This window comes from Marmota monax, unplaced genomic scaffold (genome assembly GCF_021218885.2).
Source record: "Marmota monax isolate L192 unplaced genomic scaffold, Marmota_monax_Labrador192_F-V1.1 WCK01_AAM20220418_F8-fsc00012, whole genome shotgun sequence".
Classification (NCBI taxonomy): domain Eukaryota; kingdom Metazoa; phylum Chordata; class Mammalia; order Rodentia; family Sciuridae; genus Marmota; species Marmota monax.
In genome coordinates this window covers 3069411-3092372 of record NW_026695227.1, presented here as the reverse complement: position 1 = coordinate 3092372, position 22962 = coordinate 3069411, and the positions used below count along the sequence as shown (strand labels likewise).

The 22962-nt window shown below is 32.7% G+C and overlaps 1 protein-coding gene across 6 annotated transcripts in view; it reads right to left on the bottom strand.

Moving 5' to 3' along the window:
- The window catches only part of Atf7ip (activating transcription factor 7 interacting protein), a 101879-nt gene that overhangs the window by 49113 nt on the left and 29804 nt on the right, over positions 1–22962 (bottom strand). For 5 of the 6 annotated variants that reach the window (XM_046435457.2, XM_046435458.2, XM_058576341.1 and 2 more), the window contains one exon: positions 2337–3865. In XM_046435457.2, the coding sequence (XP_046291413.1) occupies positions 2337–3858 (1522 nt within the window). In that variant the 5' untranslated portion in view covers positions 3859–3865. Of the gene's footprint in view, positions 1–2336; positions 3866–16030; positions 16272–22962 lie in introns of those variants that run through there. The other variant, XM_058576343.1, reaches the window with a different exon arrangement.

Genomic DNA, 22962 nt, shown 5'->3' with positions numbered 1-22962 from the left:
TCGATGCTGGTCACACACATTATAACTGCTGCATTTACAACAAACGTGCTAAACAAGTGCCTAAAAATGACAGGTTTGTATTGTTTTCCTATTAGTATACCACATAAACGTCAGTAGCTGGAAAGGGAACTGAAGTCAGACTTTGGTACCTCAGTTTATCATTTTGTGTTTTGATGACATTAAAAATTAGTCAAAAACAAAGAAATTGATGCAAGTAACGCCTCAGCGGGTACACACCAACATGACATGTAGGAGAGTCTGCTGCCATACAAAGAGTGTAGTTTAAGAACCAATGAAAAAACTACTTAAACTCACAATAAACAAAATCAGAGAGGGTAGGGGAAGACACAAAATTAAAGTTCAGTTACTAGGTAAGAAATGAAATCTGCCATTAAAACATACCCAACTAAAAGCATAGAATCAGATTACACTCTAAAGGCAAATAACAAAAAAATAAACCCAACACTGAAATTTTAAAGTATGCAACGTGATGGCTTATTTTTCATTCTTTGAATTTAACAGCACTATATGGATGGTCTCCAACATCAAGATTTTGACATAGATAAAATGTACAGATTCATTAAATTACAAGCTATAATTGCTGATTTTTTTTTCTTTACAAAGACTACCATAATGCTTTCTGAAAGAGTTGTCCCAGTGCTGTATTTTGTATAAATACCTACTGAATGGATTAATAAATTTCACCACACTATTGCCTATTATCTTTCCAAAATATAAATTATGCTTGAAACTCTTCAAGAGCCCCTCTATTGCCATCATAATGCTTTTAGCATTGTAACCAAGGTCCCCCATGATAAGCTTCTCTGACATTATCAATTATTCATTTACTTTACAAATATTTACTGAGCACTTACGGTGTACCAGGCAACATTATAGCCTGATGTTGGTGGCTCAGAGCAGGGGTGATAACAGTTATGGGCTGGACTTCAGACCCATTCCAAAGACAGTACCAACAGCATTTCCTAATGGATTGTATCTGAGATATGGGAGAGGAAAAAAAATGGTTCCAAATTTTCTCACCTGAGTAAGAAGATGATACTGCTATTACAAGGAGTAAAACCTATGGTATGCATACAACAAAAGGCAAGGCTTCCTTGAACTCATCTGTGCACTCATAAAGTTACCCTCCTCTACCCTCCCAGAAAACCAATTTAACATTATCACTGTATTTACAGCCTTGGTCTGTGATTTAATTCTTATCTGCATCTTGGGGGTATCTTTAAATCCTTAGAACCAAGAAGAGCCTACCTAACCTCTCTACGTAAGTTCTTTGGAAATGAAGTCATCTTATAATGACCAAAAAAAAAAAAAAAAAAAAATCTCTACCTCCAAAACCTAAAATGATATAATATTAAAGTTTTCCTCTTTGTCTACTAGTCTTACCTCCCTGTTTTCACTTTAAACAAAGGTTTTCTAGCTGACATTCTGTTTTATTGAACAAGATTCCTCCTGAGATCTCTAAGAGAATGTCATACTATAGGAAAAGAAAGCTATTCATGGTAGTCTGAGGGAGATTAATGTTTTATATAGGAATAATGCTTCCAAGAGTTTGATCACAAAAGCAATTAGCCTTAAAAAAAAAAAAAGAAGAATGTTTTACCAGATGGAAAATGTAGGTGTTAATCAAATCATGAAGTTTCTATCACTTTTGATAAGTAATTTGGAATTAAGCTAAAAGTAACAGGAACCTCATGAAAGGGAAGGAGATCATTCAGAAGATAAAAGGAAGGGAGTAGCTTGGGTAGAATCAAGAGGGCTGAGGAAACAAATGAGTAAAAAGTCTTTATTGAATAGATAATCGAGTTTCAAGGGTTTTGGCTTCGAACAATGGTAGTATTGTTGCCTGGTCAAAAAAATATATATATTTAAAAATAAGATTTTATTGGGAAGAATAATTGAAAACATGATGTTACAATTGAAGGAAATAAACTAGTAGGCTGTTAGATTGTAATTTGTTCATTAAGTGATACCCAGAAACAATTGCTAGGACTTTGATCAATTATGTACTGATTTAGATTTTCAAAGTGGTATATTGGTCCATCTTATCTCTGTTCCTAGACTAGAAGTCACTTGTGAACAGGCTATATTTTCTACCTATCTATACCCTTTTCCAGAATTTACCATGATGTTGCTCACAGAGAGAGCATTTCATAATTATGAATTCTGTGAAGAATACATTAAGAGATCCTTCTATAGAGTCACCACCATTCTCAACGTCCTCTGAAACTAATATAAACTTAAAATTTTACCAGAATGTTTTATCAAACAGTTGCAAAAGCTAATAAAAATCTTTAAAACTTATATAATCTGCTAACCTGGCGAGCGTGTCTCATTTTGCGATATAACTTCAGACTCCTCTTTTTCACATGGAATATCCTCTTCATCAGAGAGGACCAAAAAGGCTTCTTTTGGTAAACTCTCACTACTTTCTTGTTTAGATGGAGATCCAAAAGAACCTTCCATTTTCTCCTCCAAATCTGGATTTGTCTCATCATTTGAAAGGAGAGAAGTTTTAGAAAAGCAAGTAAGTTCATCTTCAGCAGGAGCAAGTTTTTCCAAAATAGGGATGATTTCATCTGTCTCCATAGAATCTGCACTTTCTAAGATATTCTCATTTTTGTCGTCTTTTTTAACATTTTCATGAATGCTTTCTACAAGGTCTGTAGAATTTTCATCTTCATTCTTTTCACCATGGTCAATTTCCATACTGCTGGATATAGCCTCTTCTCCTAAAGCAAGCTCTGTAATAGGATCTTCCTCTACCTTCTTTTCGTTTTCATGAAGTAGATCTGAACAAATAATTGTATTATCTGTTTCTGCAGCTTCTTCACTGCCACCAATATTACTATCACCTTTTTTTTCCTGATCAAATGAATCTTTACACTGAATTTGATCTAACTTTTCATCATCATCTTTTTTTTCAAGAAAATCATCATCTTTTTTGCTACTCTGCCCTGTATTGTCAGCTTCAGTAATTGGTTCACAAACTGGTACAGAACTTGGTTCAAAGGTGGCTTCAAAGGTTGATTCAGAAGTCAGTTCAGAGGCCAATTCACCAGAGGCCAGTTTACCAGAGGCCAGATCACCAGAAACCAGATCATCATAGGCCAATTCGCTACAAGCAGGATCACCAGAAGATAGTTCACCAGGAGCTAGATCACCAGAGGCTGAATTATCAGAAGCAGGATCACCAGAACCTATTTCACCAGAGGCAGTTTCGCCAGAAACTGGTTCACCAGAAACTGGCTCACCAGAAATCACTTGAGTAGAAACCGGTTCACCAGAAGTGGAATCACCAGAGCTAAGATCACCAGAGACAGGCTCCCTAGAGGAAGGATCAGCAGAGGAGGGATCAGCAGAGGAGGGATCAGCAGATGGATCACCAGAGGCAGGATCTATAGAGGCTAATTCTTCAGAGTCTGGATCTACAGTGGCTGGATCACCAGAAGCTGGTTCAGTGGTCAGTTTAGAGGCTGATTCAGGAGTTATATTCTTAGGAGACAAAGGTTCACAACTTAAATTATCATCCTGCTTGTTTTTTACATTAACATTTAGGATACAGGACATTTCTTTCCATTCTGTTTTATTTTCTTCAGGATCAAAACAAATCTCTTCAATACCATTCACTTCCTCCTTATCTTTAATATAATCTATATTTTCCAAAGGTGAGGTTGGGTCCAAATCTCCATTTTCATGGTTGCCATTTAATAGCTTGACATCAGTTTTTAACAGTTCTTCTTTGACTTTGTACACAGCTTCAAGTTGTTGACGATCACTCACTCTCATTGTTTTCCGAGCTTTGAAGACTTTTTTCTGAGGTTCTTCTATACTATCCATTTTGAATCTTTAAAAAAAAGAAAAAGAAACGAGTTTAATAATTTAAACAGAAGTCACCTAATTATTGACTTACTACAAACTGATAGAACAAATTGATAAATGAATAAAAGCTTACATCATATGATTTTGAAATAACAAACCAAAAAATTAATCCTTGCTGTGTACTGATTTTCATATTTAATAGATTTACATAATACAAAAGTGACAACGTAGTACTGGGTGCAGTGGCGCACCCCTGTAATACCAATACCAGGGACTTGGGGGGGTGAGGCCCTAAGCAACTTAAGGAGTCCCTGGATCAAAACAAAATATAAAAGGGCTGGGGGTATGGATCAGTGGTTAAGCCACCCTGGGGGGGTTCAATCCCTGGTACCCCCCAAAAAAAGGTGACAATGTGAACAGTTCATACTAGAACATTAATTTACTAGGAAAAAAAAAAAAAAAACAGAAATAAAAAGACTAGTTTTCATTCTCCACGTGAGATATATAGAACCTAAAGGAGATACAGGAGAATACAAAAGCAGATGAAGAAAATTAGGAAAAAAAAGTGTAAAAATGAAAACAGAAGGGGATGGAAAAGACATAAAGGAAGAATTAAAGAACATATAAAGATTATATGTGAATCAAGCCTAATTATAAATTAACAGAAGTTTTTAATGTTAACAAGGCATTTACCATCAAAAAAGACATTGTCAATTAAAAATTTTAAATATTTTTTAAAAAGAAAGTGAAGAAAGTGAAGACAATTCACACAATGGGAGAAAACATTTGCAAATTCTATATTGGTAAGAGACATATATAAAATGTATATATGTGTGTATGTATGTATGTATCCACACACCCATATCCACAAACTAAATAGACCAATTTAAAAACAAACAAAGGTCTTGAATAGACTTGTCTACAAAATAACTCAGTAAGTGAATACTCTATAAGGAATAAACATGAAAAAGATGCTGAACACCATATGTCATCAGGAAAATGCAAATCAAAACCACAATGAGATAACACATACCAGGATAGCTGTAACAAAAGAGAATTCTGAATTCTGGAAAGGATGTAGAAAAATTTGAACCTTTAAACAATACTGGTGGGACTGTAAAATGGTGCAGCTGCTTTGAAAAACAGGCAGTTCCTCACCATGATAAACACAGAGTTGCCATATGACTCTGCAGTTCTTACTCCTAGGAATCACCCAAAAGAAACAAAAAGATTAAGTCCATACAAAAACTTACCCACAAATGCTTATAGCAAGCAGCATTACCCATAATAACCCAAAATTGAGAAACCTAAATATCCAGAAAACAATGAATAGATAAATAAAAATGTAGTATGTCCACACAATGGAAAATTATGCAGTCTTACAAGGAAAAAAAAAATAATGACATATGCTACAACACAGATTAATCTTGAAGATACACTGAGAGAAAGAAATCAGTCACAAAAGACTACATACTAAATGACTTCAGTTATATGATTTGTTCAGAATAGGCAAATCTATAGAGATGGGAAGTAAATCAGTGATTGCCTAGGGCAGAGGGTTTGGGAAGAAATGGTAGCTGCTAAAAGGTATAGGATTTCCTTATGGAGTAATGAAGATGTTCTAAACACTGACTGAGGTCATGCTATATAACTCTGTGAACATGCTATAAAAACAGTAAACTGTATATTTTTATGGGTGAACTGTATGTATGTGATTATAACAGAAAAGTTGTTAGCAAAAATGGTTGGGTTTGTGTGTATTTGTGTGTGTGTGTTGTATTTTATCTTGGCTAATATTTCTGTTTTACATCCGCTTTCTAGTTTCATTTGTTATTCCTCTTTTACTTTTTTGAGCAGGTTTAATTTACTACCTTTTTACTTGAGGTTCAAGTTTAATCAGTTTTTAATCTTTTCTCATTTATAATGTATATGCAGATACTATAAATTTCTAAGAGCTGATTTAGTTGCAGCTCACATTTTGATGTCATACTTCCATTATTACTCTATTAAAAAAAATACCACTATGGTATCTTTTTAAATCTAGGAGTTACTCAGCAGGGTTTCTTAAAAATGCATTTCTTAAAACGATAATACCTTACTACCAAGGGAAGCTCATTTAAAAAAAAATTCTAGATTGATTTCACACCCAAATATCAAGTAATACTGATCAAGAGCAAGTCATAAGCATTTGGCTTCAGTTCACACCCACCAAGGTGCGCAACAGATGAACGTCTGGTACCAGATTCTTATTGCTTGAATTGTGCAAACACATACACACACCCAGAGTCCTAAACCCCGATACCCGAGAATGTGATTTAATCTGGATAATGTTTTTAACCGAAGTAATTAAGTTAAAATAAGGTTATAGCATGAGCCTATCTAATAAACTTCAGAGACTGCCTTGACTTAATTCACAATAACACACAAACACACACATTTTTTCAAGAATGAAATGTACAGAAGGCAGAACAAATCCTTGCTTAGTATCTTCAGAGGGAGCATGGCCCTGACAACACCTTAATTTTAAACTTCTAACTTAGAGAATTGTGGGACAACAAATTTGCTGTTTAAGGAGAAAAACATGAGTTTGTGTGTTTGCAGAGCACTTCACCACATAAACAGAATAGTCGAAGAAAATAAACAAAAAAATCATTTCAAAATATTCATTTGACAAAAACTCAAAAACTGACTCAAAATTTTCAAGAAATTAAGAAAACACTCAAATTTGATAAAGGTTGTCTATACAAACATTATAGATATTATATTAATGGTGAAATAAGAATTAAGACAAAGATGTTCTGTTATCACCATTTTTATGTTAACACATGCCAATACAAATAAAAGAGGGTAGAGATATGATCCTGGAAGGGAAAAAAGTTATCAATCAATAGGGGATGTGTGGCTGAAGCCAGAGGTTCTTAAGTTTAAGGCTATCTTAGACAACTTATCAAAATCCTGTCTCAAAATAAAACTTTATTTTTTTTAAGAGAGAGAGAGACAGAGAGACAGAGAGAGAGAGAATTTTTATTTATTTTTTAGTTTTCGGCGGACACAACATCTTTGTTTGTATGTGGTGCTGACGATCGAACCCGGGCCGCACGCATGCCAGGCGAGCGCGCTACCGCTTGAGCCACATCTCCAGCCCTCAAAATAAAACTTTAAAGAAGGGCTGGGGATGAAGCACAATGCTAAAGCACTTGTCTACCATGCATGAGGCCTTGACTTAATTCACAATAACACACACACACACACACATTTTTTCAAGAATGAAATGTACAAAATGCTTTCACATTGGTTATCTTTCACCTTTATCTGCAGGAACGACTTGCTTTGGTCTGAGAGGGGATATATATATTTCATTCATTATGTATTTATTTATTTGTACTGGGGATTACAGAGAGGGGCTTTTACCACTGAGTTACATCCTCAGCCCTTTTTTGTATTTTATTTAGAAACAAGGTCTCACTGACTTGTTTAGCCTGGCTTTGAACTCACAATCCTCCTGTCTTAGATGCCCAAGCCACTGGGATTAACAGGCCTGCCTCATTGTACTTGGCCTTGGCCTGAGAAAAAGGAAAGAAAAAAGAAAAAGCAGTCTCTGAAATCTAGAAACCTAACTGATGCTACTCACAGTTAGGCCTCAATGTCATTAAATACCAATCTGATGCTTTTAGCTAAGCCATTCTGGTTTATTACTGAACAATAAAAACACCTTAAAAAACCTGCAAGACAGACAAGACCACTATGTATCCCACAGAATACCAAATAACCCCTTCTCTCACTATATGAGTGACGGCTATTTCTTTATCAATTATAGCTTCAGACTCAGTATAAACAGTATACTCCTTCACAGCTAAGATTTATTGAGATTTACTTCCCAACATTACCCAATCCAAAGTGAGGCTCTATAAATTTCTTTTCCTTAAATTCTCCCCCAAATAGCCTAACATATACTATAACCAAATCCTGTAATAATTTCTTTCCCCCCTACCATCCTGATGTACCTTACAGATTCCCTATGTAAGCACTCTTCCCTCCCTACAATAACAAGTGTATTCCTTGTGGTCTTTGGTAAAAGTATAAAACAAGAAGCCGGCCTATTTTCTGGAGGAATCTGACACTTTAACATAACACTTTCTAGGTTGTGGTATATATTCTGCATTTATTCTCTCAGTTTAAGTCAATAACGCAAAACATAATTTTTAGTCTTCCTAGCCTGTTAATTTAAATTATAGAACAGATTTAAGTTATTTGGAAAAATTGTTCAATTAAACAGACACCTTAATGCGAAATTATCACAGGCACTATTTTAGGTCTTAGAATTTAAACTTCAAGGTTTTTCCTTCCCCATCCATCCCAAAGTCATGTAAATCACAAAATTTCCTGGAAAGAAGTTACAATATGACTTTTGTAATCAACTTTCCTTGCTAACTCCAAAGATATAAAATAATTAAATATATAACGTAAGTTGCATGGTTACCCTTTAAATATTTTCAAATACTGAGAACCTCATAATGTCCACATTCTTCAAATGTTATATGGCTAGCTACAATTATCCTGAGTTTCACTAAAAGTAAACAATCCTTTTAAAAAATGTTCTTTGTAACTTTTAGTAACCCAATTAAGAAAATGAAATCTACATGGATTCATGGATTTAAATCTCAGTTCAGTATTTATGATGTGACACTGAGCAAGTTATCTATAATTTCAATTTCTTAGTTTTAGTTATATTAAAAAGGAAATAATATCAATACCTGCCAAAGAGGCTTCAGTGAGGGCTGAGATTAAACTAGTTATCACTAAAATTAATTAACTAGCACTAATTAATAATAAACACTGGCACTTAGAGTAGTAAGCACTCAATAATTATTATCATCATTGTCTATGAATATTCAGGATAATGTTTTAAGGCATACACTTTTAGAGTCTGAGGCAAATTTTTCCTAAGTACTTCTGGCATTTTTATTTATTAGAAAAATCCATCATATAAGCCTAGTATTTAATATTAAATTGCCTTGACCAAATAACATCTAATAAAAATAGTTCTAATCTAAGGCAAGTTGATTGTATCAAAAAACTGCCATTAAACTCATCAATAATAAAATGTAATAGAATAACTACCATCCATACCCACAAGAGAGCACACTATAGCTATTTACCACGTCTTTTATGAATTCTAAATATAATTTAAAAATAGACAAAGCAATAAGTAACATAAGCAACCAGTTCAATCATATCTGCACAAACCAATCAGTAGTCTGCTTTTAGAAATCTATTTTACATAAGCACCGCACATTTAAGAAAGACACACATTAAAGAAAGATGTGTTACTAGCAAACAAGTCTCCATAGTTTATTACCAGAACATTTCTGAAGATCATTTTAAATACTGTCATCTGGATCTAAGATGTCATTCATAAAATTATTTTGCAGAATAAATGCTACATTTAAGGTGGCAACACTAACTCATGAAGCTTTCATATGGATGTAGCTTGTTTCCACAGGAAAAACAGATGTAAAAGCAGAAAATACCTGCCATATCTAGAAATAACTGCAAGACAAAATGAACTAGTTTCTCCTAGAAGTACTTTTTTCATGAAAGAAGTCCAAACAAATGTTTTTAATTCCCTATTCTGTATATTTGGATTCAAGAACTTTGGGGAAATACTAACAGTAATAAATCCCTTTCTACAAAAAAATAAAAATAATATATAAATATAACCAGAGAAGGATGTGTTACCTACAAACATGTCTTTATGGCTTACATATTTTTCTTCAATTTTTGGTAAACTATTTTTAAAGAAATCCAATGAGCCTCTTCTGTAAGTGAAAACATTATTTGCTTCTCTGCTTCATCAAACCCTTTCACCCACTTCTTTCATTCTTTCTAGCAAATAGATCATAGCTATGAAATAACAAAGGGAAGCTGTTTTGTCTTAGCCTACAATCTGCCTGCTGAAAAAGCTCAAGAATTTAAGTGGCTGTTCAAGAGCAGCTGATGGATTCAGCCAATCAGCATCCAGCATTCTGATTCCTGCCCAGCAACAGGAGACTGACAATAAAATCAGGGAAACATAGTTTAAAAAGATCTGGATCTTCTTTGTCTGAAATAAGTAATCTAGAACATAGCTTGCATAATATCCTAAATCCATATTATATGCACTAAGCATATAAATAAGTAAATAAGATTTATTTCTTTTATGATACTTTATCTTGCTTTAATAAATGTCCATGAATGATTCTAGAAATTTTTCTGAGGAATGAGTTTAATATGGATAATAGAAAAGAGTATACTTTCTACACAATGAGTCAGAATCTGCAAAAATCAAAAGTAGATTTCCAAGAATTCGTAGATCTTATATGGATAAACATAACTAAAACTGACAAATTTTAAATGCAAATAACAAGATTATTTTCATACCCACCTGCCATTATTATCATATATTTCTGATTCCAAAAATAAATAGTACTCTGCATCAAAAGGATTACTGTGGAGAGCACGGTAAAATGTTCTGATGTCTACTGCACTAAACTGATTCAGTTTAATTCTTGAGATTAAAACATCTGGTTCTTGCTGATAGGTTTTAAGTGATAATATAATTACTATATCCTTTTCTCCTTAACTGCTTTTCACAGCTAGGTACAATATGAGCTTTCCTTTTGAAGCAATAAGATGTGTAGATTACAAAGTAAATATTCACAGAAACTGAAAGGAAATTTTTCTTATATTACATCAATTTACAGCTTTTAAATATAACATTATGAAATATAAAATAGAAAATCTGTGGTCAGAATAAATTTTTTCTCAAATTCACTACGCATTAGATTTTTCTGAATAAACAACTTTTTAAAATAAACAACTTTTTAAAATTTCCCTTTCCTTGCAGATAAATCTTGTAATTTTTCAAACATACTCAAAAGGGAGCTTGCTGCAGCCATACTCTTAGTTTATATAATCTCCCCATAGGAAAGTAAATCAACAGCTGCTTCAATGCTCCATTCCTGTGAGAGAACTGAAATTCACTGTCTGATTGGCTCAAAGCCACAGATGTCTAATACCAATCAGACAGCAATATCACAAACCTTGCCCAGAAACAAGGGAAACAGATGAGGGCAAATGACCTATCAAAAATCCAATGGGTGTGAAAATATAGATGAATAATGAAATTGAAACGTATTAGTACTGTAAACCCAGACGCTTTGATTAAGAAGTCTTTGGTATTTTCTTTTTAATTAAATAGAGTTTGTACTGGTCCCCTCTCTCCCCACAAAAAAGGCCTTCAGAAAGTACCAACATTACTGGGTCAAATCTCATATACACACAAGCATGACATTAATTCAAAGTAATGCATACCTGATGCAATATACTTAAAAATAAAACTTAAGGAAAAACTTAGAAAATATGAATAAAACAATTTAAGTCAATATATCACTTTTATCTTCAAAAGCACTTCAGTTATATTCAAGCTGTTAAATGACATTAGTATAACTTTTTTTCTGAATGGGATGCTGAAAAATAATTATTATTCAAATTTGGTTTTGTTAAATGGCTTAACTAAACATGATTCAACAAGCCTCATGATCACTTCCTCTTAAAATAACTGAGAAAAAGCCTTCATCCATGATTCCTAATCTCTTAATAAATGCCAAGTATTCCTGGACTCTTTAAAAATCCCAATTCTTAGTTGAGAACTCTTCTGATTTTATTTTGCACTGCTAAATTTTGCTTGAGAATTAGCAATACTACTGAAAAAGAATCATAAAGAATAATCAGTGTGTTGTATAATAAATAATAATCTGCTTTACTGTTTATTGCCCATTAATTAGAATGGTCAACCTAACAATGCAATGGTTCACCCACTACGACCTTACCCACTCCAATTTAGTATATATACACTTTTAAATTTTATTTTAAACACTAGGTATCTTGTCATTTTTGTTTAAAATTAATTATTTTTCTAAAGTAATTCTGTTAAAAATCCCACAAAATTTTTTCATCATGTACCCTTTTTAACACTACCAGGTAGCATGCTCCTCCTTCCTCATCCTTTTCTCCCAAACACAAAGGAGACTCTTAAATTTGGTGTTTATTATTCCTAAGCCTGCCTTATACTTTTTCTATCTAATAAATTCCCCCTTTAATTAAACTACATATCTTGAAAGGAGAAAAAAGAAACTGATGCTTATCAAAGGACAATTATATGTCACACACTATACTAAGGCTTTTTCTCAGTTATTAAAGCGACAATTTCTAAAAGCTGAATTTCACAAATTATCAATAACCATACTGCTTGGTTAGGCCTATCTATAAAGTAGATCATCATCAGTATTACCAACAGCCTTCCAAAACATGTCATTTTTAAAACTACCTTATGCTAAATTCAATATGGCAATTAATAGCAGAATTCACTCAACAAACTAGTAATAAAAGGAAAAGTACTCAACCTGATAAAAGGCACCCGAAGAAAAAAAACTCACAGCCATCATACATAATAATAAAAGACTGAAAACTTTTACTCTAGGATCAGGAACAAGAAAAGCTTCCTCAAACATAAAACTGAAGAGGTTAGACCAGATACTTGGAAAGGTCCATTCTATCTTACATTTTACATTTTTAAAATTAAATGTCTGGCTATCCTGAGCAGAAAATGTCTGCTATCAATTCTTCTATTCTCAAACTGAAGGTTCCTATGAGAACAATTAAGCTAGAAAATGAAATAAAATCATACAATGTGGGCAGGGGGTAAAACGATCTCCATTTGCAGATGACAAAATCTTGCACATAAAAAATAGTTAGGAAATTTAAAAATTATTAGAGTCAGTAAGAGTTCAACAGGTTGCAGGATATAAGATCAACATAAAAATCTGTTGTATTTCAATATCCTTGCAACAAACAATGCAAAAATAAAATTGAGAAAGCAATTGCAGGGTTGCACTGTAGAGGGCTTGCCTAGCATGCACAAGGCCCTGGGTTCAATCCCCAGCACTGGAGGAAAAAAAAAAAATGTCATCTTAGAAAACAATTCGGCTGGGTGCCCCATACCCTGTAGGGGGAAAATGGCTTGAGCTCACTAATTCCAGGCCAATCAACTTAGTTGAGACCTCATTTCAAATGAAGGGAAGGATTCCACTTATAAGAGCATTAAGAATAATACATTTAGCAAAAGAAATACAAAACTTAGCTCTAAAAACTATAAAACATCACTGAAGAAATTAAAGAGCTAAATAAGTGGAGAGACATCTCATGTCCATGAATTAGAAGGTCAGTATTATTAAGATACCATGCTCTTCAAATTGAGCTAAAGATCAAGGCAATCCCTTATCAAAATCCCAGCTATCTTCTTGGAAGAAACTGACAAACTGATCCTAAAAAATCTCATGAAAATGCAAGTGACCCAGAATTACCAAAACAATCTTAGAAAAACAAACAAATCTGGAGGACTCACACTTCCCATTTCCAAAACTTTATTACAAAGTTATAGTAATCCAAACAGCAGCAAAAGGACAGATATTTACATTAATGGAATAGAAGTAAACCTTCACATTTATACTTAATTGATTTTAGATAAGAGCTGCCAGACCATTCAATGGGGAAAGAACAGTATTTTTTAACAAAAAGTGCTGAGACAACTGTATAGGTACAAGCAAAAGAATGATGCTTGGATCTTAGTCTCTGGCCATACACAAAAATTAACTCCTAATGGATCAAAGATCTAAATTAAACACTAAAACTTAAAAATCTTAGAAGGAAACACAAACATAAAATGTTATGGTCCTGGAATAGGTAATGTTTTCTTAGACATGACCCCAAAAGAACAAGCAACAGAAGGGGGGGAAAAAAAAAACAAGCTTTAACCAGACTTCATCAAAATTATTTCTGTGCTACAAAGGAGACCATTAGGAAAAAAAAAAAAAAAAACAATTCACACAATGGAAAAAAATTGTAAATCATATATCTGTTAAGATATTTCTGTTATATAAGAACTGTTACAATAATGAAAACTTTAACAGCCCAACTTTCAAATGGACAAAGATCTTGAATAGACATGCCTGCAAACAGACCAAAAGGCCAACAGCCTATAAGCAATAAACATGAAAAGATATTCATCAGGAAATTTTAAATTCAAATTACAATGAGACAACACTACACACACACCATGACAGCTGTAATCAAAAAGAATAAGTGCTGGCCAAGCATATGAGGAAATCTGAACCCTCACATGATTCTGGTGGGATTATAAATTGGTGCAGCTGCTCTAGAAAACATGCAGTTCCTCAACATATTAAACACAAGAGTTGTCATATGACTCCACAATTCTACTCTTAGGAACATATCATATATCCAAAAGAAACAAAAAGATATGTCCATACAACCTTGTCCACAAATGCTCATAGCAGCATTACTCTTAACAGCCCAAAATTGAGAAATCTAAATGTCCTGCAACCAATGAATGGACAAATAAAAATGTGGTATGTCCATACAATGAAATATTATTCAGCCATAAAAAGGAAAAAAGTACTGATATATGCTATGACAAGGATGAACCTTGAAAATATCCTGAGAGAAATGAAACCAGGCACACAAGGCTATATACTGAACGACTCCGTTTGCATATGTTCAGAATAGTCAAATCTATAAGATATAAGTAGAATAGTGATTGCCAAAGGTTGGAGGATTTAATGAGGGTTGGCTACTAAAAGATAAGATTTCTTTATGGAGTAATGGAAATATTCTGAGATTGATTATGGTGAAGGTGCTGAGCATGACATAACTTTCTGAGTATGCTAAAAGCCACTAAACTGAACAATGTAAACAGATAAACTGTATAACATGAACTACATCTCAATAAATCTGAAATTTTTTTTAAAAGAATAGCAGAACTTCAGTTGTTGTTGTTAGTTTATTTTTAACCTAACTCTCTTTGCTGGGGCATACTTCCAACAGAGGAAAAAAAAAGAGAAAAAAAAAAAAACCTAACAAGAAAACTACATGTTGATCCATACTTTTCAGGGAGTATACACTTCTAGACTTATAATAAGAGTATGTGTAATTTTACTTACGACAAAATGCAGTATATGTAAAATTGCACCAGCATCATTTTCTTAGGTGTTCATCTTAGATAATCTAGTTATTCATTTTGTCTTAAATGTGACATAAACATACTTGTTTTGCAGGATGGTAGTATGATGCATGAGACACCACACAACAGAATAAAACAAGTTTCAAAAAGAAGTACTGAGCATGACACAGGTGAACACTTTAAGAACAATTATTAATCATCTTTTACACAAGGAAAATACAATTAACTATCTTTTACCAGAAGGACCAGAAAGTCTTCAGTGAAGGAGAAACATTGTCTTCCATTACAAACTGGTTGAGACAAAAAACTGTACACTTTACATGTAATCAATGCTGATAAATTTTAAAATGAGGTATATTTCTTGAACTTTCTGGAGTTACATATAGCTTTGTTACATTTTATCAATATTTTCTTTATTCATATAATATATGATGCCACTACTTACTGTATTTGCCAATAAATTAAAGGATTCTTTACAACTAATCACTAAAAAGGAACTTAATGTACTATTAAATGAAACACTTTGGCACTTTCCATCAGATATCTAATAAAAGATTAATGCATTTTATGCATCCAAATCTATGCTAGGATTCATACTAGCATATTGTTTCTATCCAAAGCTTTGATGTCAGAAAACATTCTAAACTAGCTGATATCATTGTGATATGCTTCTGAATTCATTCCATAAAAGTGTGAAAAAAAATGAAATAATTATTCTGATATTACAATAATGAAGGGGACACACGGGATACACTTATTAAATAATGACTGAAAGAATGATGCGCTGTATACATATAACTGACACCTAAAATAATTCTTAAAGGAAAAAAACCTATTCTTTGAGAAAGTACAGGTAGTAATCTAGAACATTTTAACAGACTTGTAAATGAACAGGCTGGCATATTCACCTATAAAAAGTAGTAAAATATGCCCACTTACACACTAAGAGAGGCAAAACATAGCACCATGAAATTAATAAAATTTGACACTCAAGCCATTTTTCAGCCTTACAAAGCCTGCTTAGTTTAAAAAATAAAATACTTCTTTAAAATAAATCTACGTTTGTTTATTGCTACATAATGATGAAAACCCTCTTTAAAATAAACATACCCCAAAAGGAGCCCCTTGCAGCCATCTTATCATTTCTCTCACAAACACAGAAACTGAAATACAATTTGCATAGTCACTGTGGTTGGCTAATGAAAGCAGAGTCATGTAACCAATCAGGAAGCCAGAAACTGTGCTACCATAACAGGAGAAATTTTAAATCTGCCTGGCAACAGCCTAAAAATAGAAACAATATGCTAGTATGAATCCTAGCATAAATTTGAGTATAATAGCAAAACTACTAGCTAAAATTCTTTATTTTCTTGGGGAAAAATATGGGCCTTGATTTTATCATTCAACATATCATCTGACACCTTTTCACATTAGGTGCCAATTAAAAGAAAAATGAATGTTAAGGTAAATAAAGAGCCACTTCCAAATAACATGGTATTGCTTGTATTACTTGTGTACTATGTGTGTATATGTCCGTGTGCACACATATACATTCATACATCATACTGAAGTGCTTCCCCCTCCCCCAAATAATGCAGCACTTGATCACAGCTAAAATTAATTCAAGGCTCTCTAAAAATCTCAAAATTTGAATAGGTACTATATATTTCTCTAGTACTTTTTTACTCCAATTATTTTGAAATCTTATTTGTAAAAAAAAAATTAGCATTCATTAAAAGTACAAAGTTCAAATAACTCATCAATACAATAGATATGTGCCTTCAAAACAAACTTCTCCTAGCACACGGTAAACAGGGTGTCATACACACAGTAAATAGATTACTATCAGTAAGGGAAGTAAATTATCTAACTGCTCATGTGAAGTAAAAGTTAAATTTAATATGTGAACCTATAACCTGTACAATACTGTTTCGGACTTTTCAATTATGCTTAGATTAATTTTAAAGTTGATATGCTTAAAATTCTTATGTTATCCAGAAAACAGAATGTATGTCATCATTCTAACTTTTCAACCTAATAATGCTTAACATGCATGTTTCTGTGTGTATTACAAATTTATTCTAGAGTAGATTTTAATCCCTAAAGATACTAAACAAATTTCAGTCTAGAATAACAATTATGAAAATTATGAGCTAGTAAAAGATGACCAACCCCCCCCCCCCCCGCCAAAAAAAAAGGAAGGGAAGAAATAAAAAGAGGAAACAAGAAAAGGACATTAAAAAAAAAATCAAGACTTTAGATTAAATTTGAATGCTGATGAAACAAAAGGCTAAAGTACCATGTTCTAAGTTATATTTATTATCTCAAATCTTCCATCAATGAGTTTTTATGTGGTGGCAAAATTTTAAAATGTCTAGTTCACTGCTAAATGTGAAATGAATTTGTATATTTGACACTATGAAAGTTTAAACATTTAATGTGAAACTTATTACATAAAGGACTTATTTTAATCATGTATAAAGCTTGGAAAGAATACTTTTAAAGCACAAAGGAACACAGGACAGTTCTAAGTATCCAAAGTTCCACTTAAAGTAAAAATTCAATGAGTACTATATACTAATACTTTTTTTTTACTATTTATTTTTTAGTTATAGGTAGACAATATCTTTATTTTATTTTTATGTGGTGCTGAGGATCGAACCCAGTGCCTCATGCATACTAGGCAAGCACTCTATCTCTTAGTCACAGCCTCAGCCCCCTAACTAACACTTTTTAATCTACATATTCAACAGTGCCTAGATTTTAAAATGAAGTTTCTCCAAGCTTTTAAAAATAAATATTGTTGGGGCTGGGGCTGTAGTTCAGTGGTAAAGTGCTTGCCTCACATGTGTGAGGCACTGGGTTCGATCCTCAGCACCACATAAAAAATAAATAAAGATACTGTGTGTTCTTTTACAACTAAAAAAAAAAATTTTTTTTTTTAAAAATCTTATTTTAAACAATAGTGCACATGAAGAGTAGCTTGGCATTTCATTATTATTAACATTATGTTCAAGTACAAAAGATATCCAAAATCTAGATATAATTGTATCTTATAACATCTTAGGGGAACGGTATGGTGGCAAAGACCTGTAATCCCAGTGATTTGGGAAACTGAGGATCACAAATTCAAAGCCTGCTTCAGCAATTTAGGGAGTCCCTAAGCAACTTAGTAAGACCCTGTCTCAAAAAAATAAAAATAAAAAGGGCTGGGTTCGAATCCCCAGTGCAAAAATAAATAAAAATCTTAGGGCTGGGGGCATAACTCAGTGGTAGAGCATGCCCAAAATCCTTGTTAAATAACTAGCACCCCAACAGATAAAAAATAAATATTCCAAATGTAGTATGTACATAGATTTTGTTTACTTATCTGACATAAACTATTATCCTCATCCCAAAGGAAATCAGTTATTAATTAACCTATGAGTTACAATTAGTGGAAGAGTATTTTATTTAAGAAATTCTTTGATAATCCCAGATTATCAATATTTCATATTTTTCTAAGTAGTATTGAAAGCAGTTATAATACATTTTTCAAATTTTTTACTTATATTGGCCAGTTTATTTCAAGAAAACCAAAACAGCATAAAGTTTGTAGAACATTATTCAAAACAGTCACAATCTGGGGGTAACTGAAGATTCAAGCAAATTTAGAACAATTAGCATAATAACTATAATGCCCAAGAAGTTTTAGACAGTTCCAGAAACTTCATCCTGGATCAAGTCATTAATCTAGTCACTCCTATTCCTAATCCTGCTAAAAACTCATAGAAACTTAAATAGCTGCTGAAAAAATCACATTGTTCTCTAATCCCAGTTTCTATGTACAGAAGTCTAACTTTAGTAACAGCTATAACTAAATAACAAACCTTAAAAATTCCTCTTTGTACCAATTATTTTTCTCTTCCATAGAAAAGCAATATTGTCCGTTTTCCTTACTTGTAGATGTAATTAAAATTATTTTTACCATAATTTTCTACCAATTCTACTTATAAATCTATATCTTTGTTCAAAAGATGCAGATTGTTTAAAAAAAAATTTTGATAGCAATATTTATACCAGGCATATAACAAAGAATGAACCAACAACTTCCCTGTAAACAAACAAAAAAAAAAATTTTAATTCCCATTCTGAAATTTTCTATTAACAATGTATAAGGATAAAATCTATTGCATGCTGATTATGTTCCTTAGAACCTTAGTTTCATAGGTTGGGCTGTTAGAAGCTATTATCTAAAGTTGATATTCTAGGCACTGGGTGGGCTGGCGCATGCCTGTAATCCCAGAGGCTTGGGAGGCACAGGCAGGAGGATTGAGAGTTTTTGAACTGATGATGCTGATGCCAGCATCAGCAAAGGCAAGGCACTAAACAAGTCTCTAATAAAATACAAAACAGGGCTGCAATGTGGCTCAGTGGTCAAGTGTCCCTGAGTTCAATCCCTGATATCTTCAGCCCCACCAACCAAAAAAAAAAAAAGTTTATATTTTTTTAAATACAGAATTTCTCTACCCAATTTGAAACCTAAAAAAAAACTGTAGTGATCGGACAAAAAAAGTTAAGCTTGCCCATTAAATGTATTAACTGGTATTCAGAAATACACTGAGACTTGTGCTATTCACACTTAAATCTATACATGAGCTGTTTGTCTTACTGAATTCAGTTATAAATTTTTATTATAAATTATAGAATTCAGTTAAATTTTGAGTAAACTGATGAAATATGAGTGCAAAAGCAAAAAAAAAAAAAAAAAACCTTCTATATATGCATCAGTAAGAGAGATCAATGCAATACAGAAAAAACACATCCCCAAGTATGGGAGATATTAGGCAAATCATTTAACACCTCTAAAGTTTCCCACCCAAAACATGTGGAAATTAAACTAGAGACCTTAAAAGATCCTTCAAGCTTTGATTCTTATTAACATTTTAATAAATTATACTCTAGAATATATTGCTCTTTAAGCAATGATAAAAAATAGGTTGGCTTTGTTCATTCATGTACATGAACATTCATCAGGGTCATTATTTTAAGGATGATTTTAGGACTCTGTAAATAAATGACCATTAAAAGTACAAAAGTACAGCTCAATATAAAATGTTACTACATATAGATTTAAGTTTATATCTGGAACAGAATCAGGCAGTAATTACAGCACATTAGGTATTTTTCTAGGTGTACAACCCTCAAAATTAGAAGTGCTCTAGTTTCCATGAACTGCCATGTCTCCATTATAGACTTTTAATTCTAATAATCAAAAACAGCCTTTCAAATGTGAAATTATAGACCTCTACAGAACCCTGACTTTCTGACAGGGTCTAAGATTTCTGAAAACTGACTCTGTATTAAAAATCACTCAAATTCAAATGGAAAGATAGAAAAAGGAGTATGCCTTTCTTTTCAATCTCAATTTCAATTGCACTTCTGCTTATAACCCTATTTATAATTCAGTTATAGCCACAAGACTTCAGAAGCAGTTGCTAAGCAACAGCAGCATGCTCAGTTCAGGGCTATTGGAAACCTGGCTCTCTGCCAGATGAAAATATTTAAACTGAGTCTAGAGCCTCCAGAATTTAAAAAAGGAGAGGAAGAGGAGGACAGAGAGGAAAGAACAGAGGAAAAGGAAAGGAAAGGGGTAAAGGAGAGAAAGCAAAACAACAATCAAGGACATGTGATGATAAATGTAATAAACCAAGTACTTAAATTAAGCTCTTCTCAAGGGTTCACAAATTCTGACCAAGGACCTTATTTTGGTATTTCCAAATACTTATTCTATTTTTCTTCAAAATTTTTATCATCTTTTCTATGTTAAGATAAGGATTCTCAAGCTATTCTTCTGTAAACAAACAAAAAATATTTTTTGATACACCACATCACTGTTAACAGCATGCAGTCAAATTCAATAAATATATGCTGTACAAAAACAGTCCTTGGAAACAGTAGGATGGCACTCTGAAGGAACTGACTGCAACTTTAAGGCCTTTAAGGTTAACCTTAAGGTCTTTAAGGCTAAGAGACAAGAAATTACTTTTTCCTAAAATTCCTTTATCCCTCCAGGCCTGGTTAAGATAAAATAACTTTTATATCCTAGACTGCACTATTTTTTCAATTTAAATACTTTTAATAATTTAAAATATAAGCATATTAGGAAATTTATTAACAACCTAAAATGGTTACAAAAAATGTTATTTCTCAACAAAAACTGAAAAGCACCCAGTATGTTTCAACATTCGTTAATTTAAAAAAAATTAAACACTGATAACATTTTTAAAAAGTAATATATATAACGGGAAAAAATGTCCAAAATAGAGGAAAATCTTTTGAAAAATAAATATTTTCAAAATTTATTTTGAAAATCAAAATAAAAAATGATTTGTCCTCTTAGATTTGACAGCATATGACAAAGCAATAATTACTATCACAATTCTAAAAGAGTACAACAGAATAATTATCCAAAAGATAAAAACAAGCAATAATAAATGTAACATGACACAGAAAGCATCACAAATTAACAGAGAAAAGGTAGGTTTTAAAATGAATGGTTGATTTTGAAGAACCAATAATAAAAAAAAAATGCAAAAAAAAAGTAAAATGAATGGTTGAGAATGGATTCAAACAGTTGATATATGAAATGTAATAGCAAAATACTCTAGGGGTTTAAAAAATGGAAAACTTTAAGGACTCAGAAGGTATTATAAGTAACCATAAATTCTGAGAAATACATAAGAAAAAGCAGCACAGTGGTGTAGGATTAGCATTCCATAATAAAAAAGAGTAAATAAAAAGGGCAAATGATTCAGAAAAAGTTAACATAAAATAGGCAACTTTTAAACAAATATATTCAATTTCACTAATAATCAGTGAGAAAAGAAAAATAGGTTTTTATAGTTCAGTTTGACAACTATATTGTTTAGCATTAATGTACACGAGTGGTCTAATACTGTTAGCAGAAGAGTTAACCATCACAACGATTCTTAAATATATAAATAAACACAAACTGTGCATCAACTCTGACAAAGCAAAGGTACTTAGAGATATGTATCTTAAGATATATTAAAAGTTTTAAAAAGGTGGTACATGCATGTAATCATAGGGGCTTGGGAGGCTGAGGCAGAAGGATTGCAAGTTCAAAGCCAGCCCCAGCAAAAGCAAGGCATTAAGTAACTCAGTAAGACCCTGTCTCTAAATAAAAATACAAAATAGGGCTGGGGATGTGGCTCAGTGGTGGAGTGCCCCTGAGTTCAATTCCCAATACCCACTCCCCCCAAAAAAAAACATTTAAAAAGGGAATGCCTAATAATAACAAAATGCACTTAATAACAAAAAATAGTTCGCTAAGAAAATAGTTTTAAAAAATACTAGTATACACTAAGGAGTTTAAAAGAATATGGTAGATCCTTCACAGGTGTGAAAAGATCTTTGTGAAATATTAAGTGAACTAAAAAAGCACTGCAGAATTCTTTCGTAATAAATATGCAAACCCTTGGGCCAGACATACCTATGTAATACTGGCACCCATTCTTTCCCGGTTAGGTTACCTATCCAAGAAATATTTCCTTTCCTTGCCCCCGTATCCTCATCCATGAAACTGAGAATATAATAATGTCTAACCTTACAGAAATTTTAGGTGAATTAAATGAAACAATAAAAAGTTCTTTGACATCAAAAGCAGTCATTTAACTGTTTTCCTGTTTTTATGCCATTACATTTGAAAACACACACACGCACGCACACACACACACACACACACACACACCCCTAAACTTGTATAAAAGCATGTAGGTGGTATTTTAAAAGTCTGGAAGAAATGCCAAATTAATTAAATCAGCTTACTTGGGGAGAAACAAGAAAATATTAACTTGGATTTAACTTGGATCTGATACACTACTGAATTTTTTTTTTTAAGAGAGAAGAGAGAAGAGAGAAGAGAGAGAGAGAGAGAGAGAATTTTTTAATATTTATTTTTTAGTTTTCGGTGGACACAACATCTTTATTTTATTTTTATGTGATGCGGAGGATCGAACCCAGCGACCCACGCATGCCAG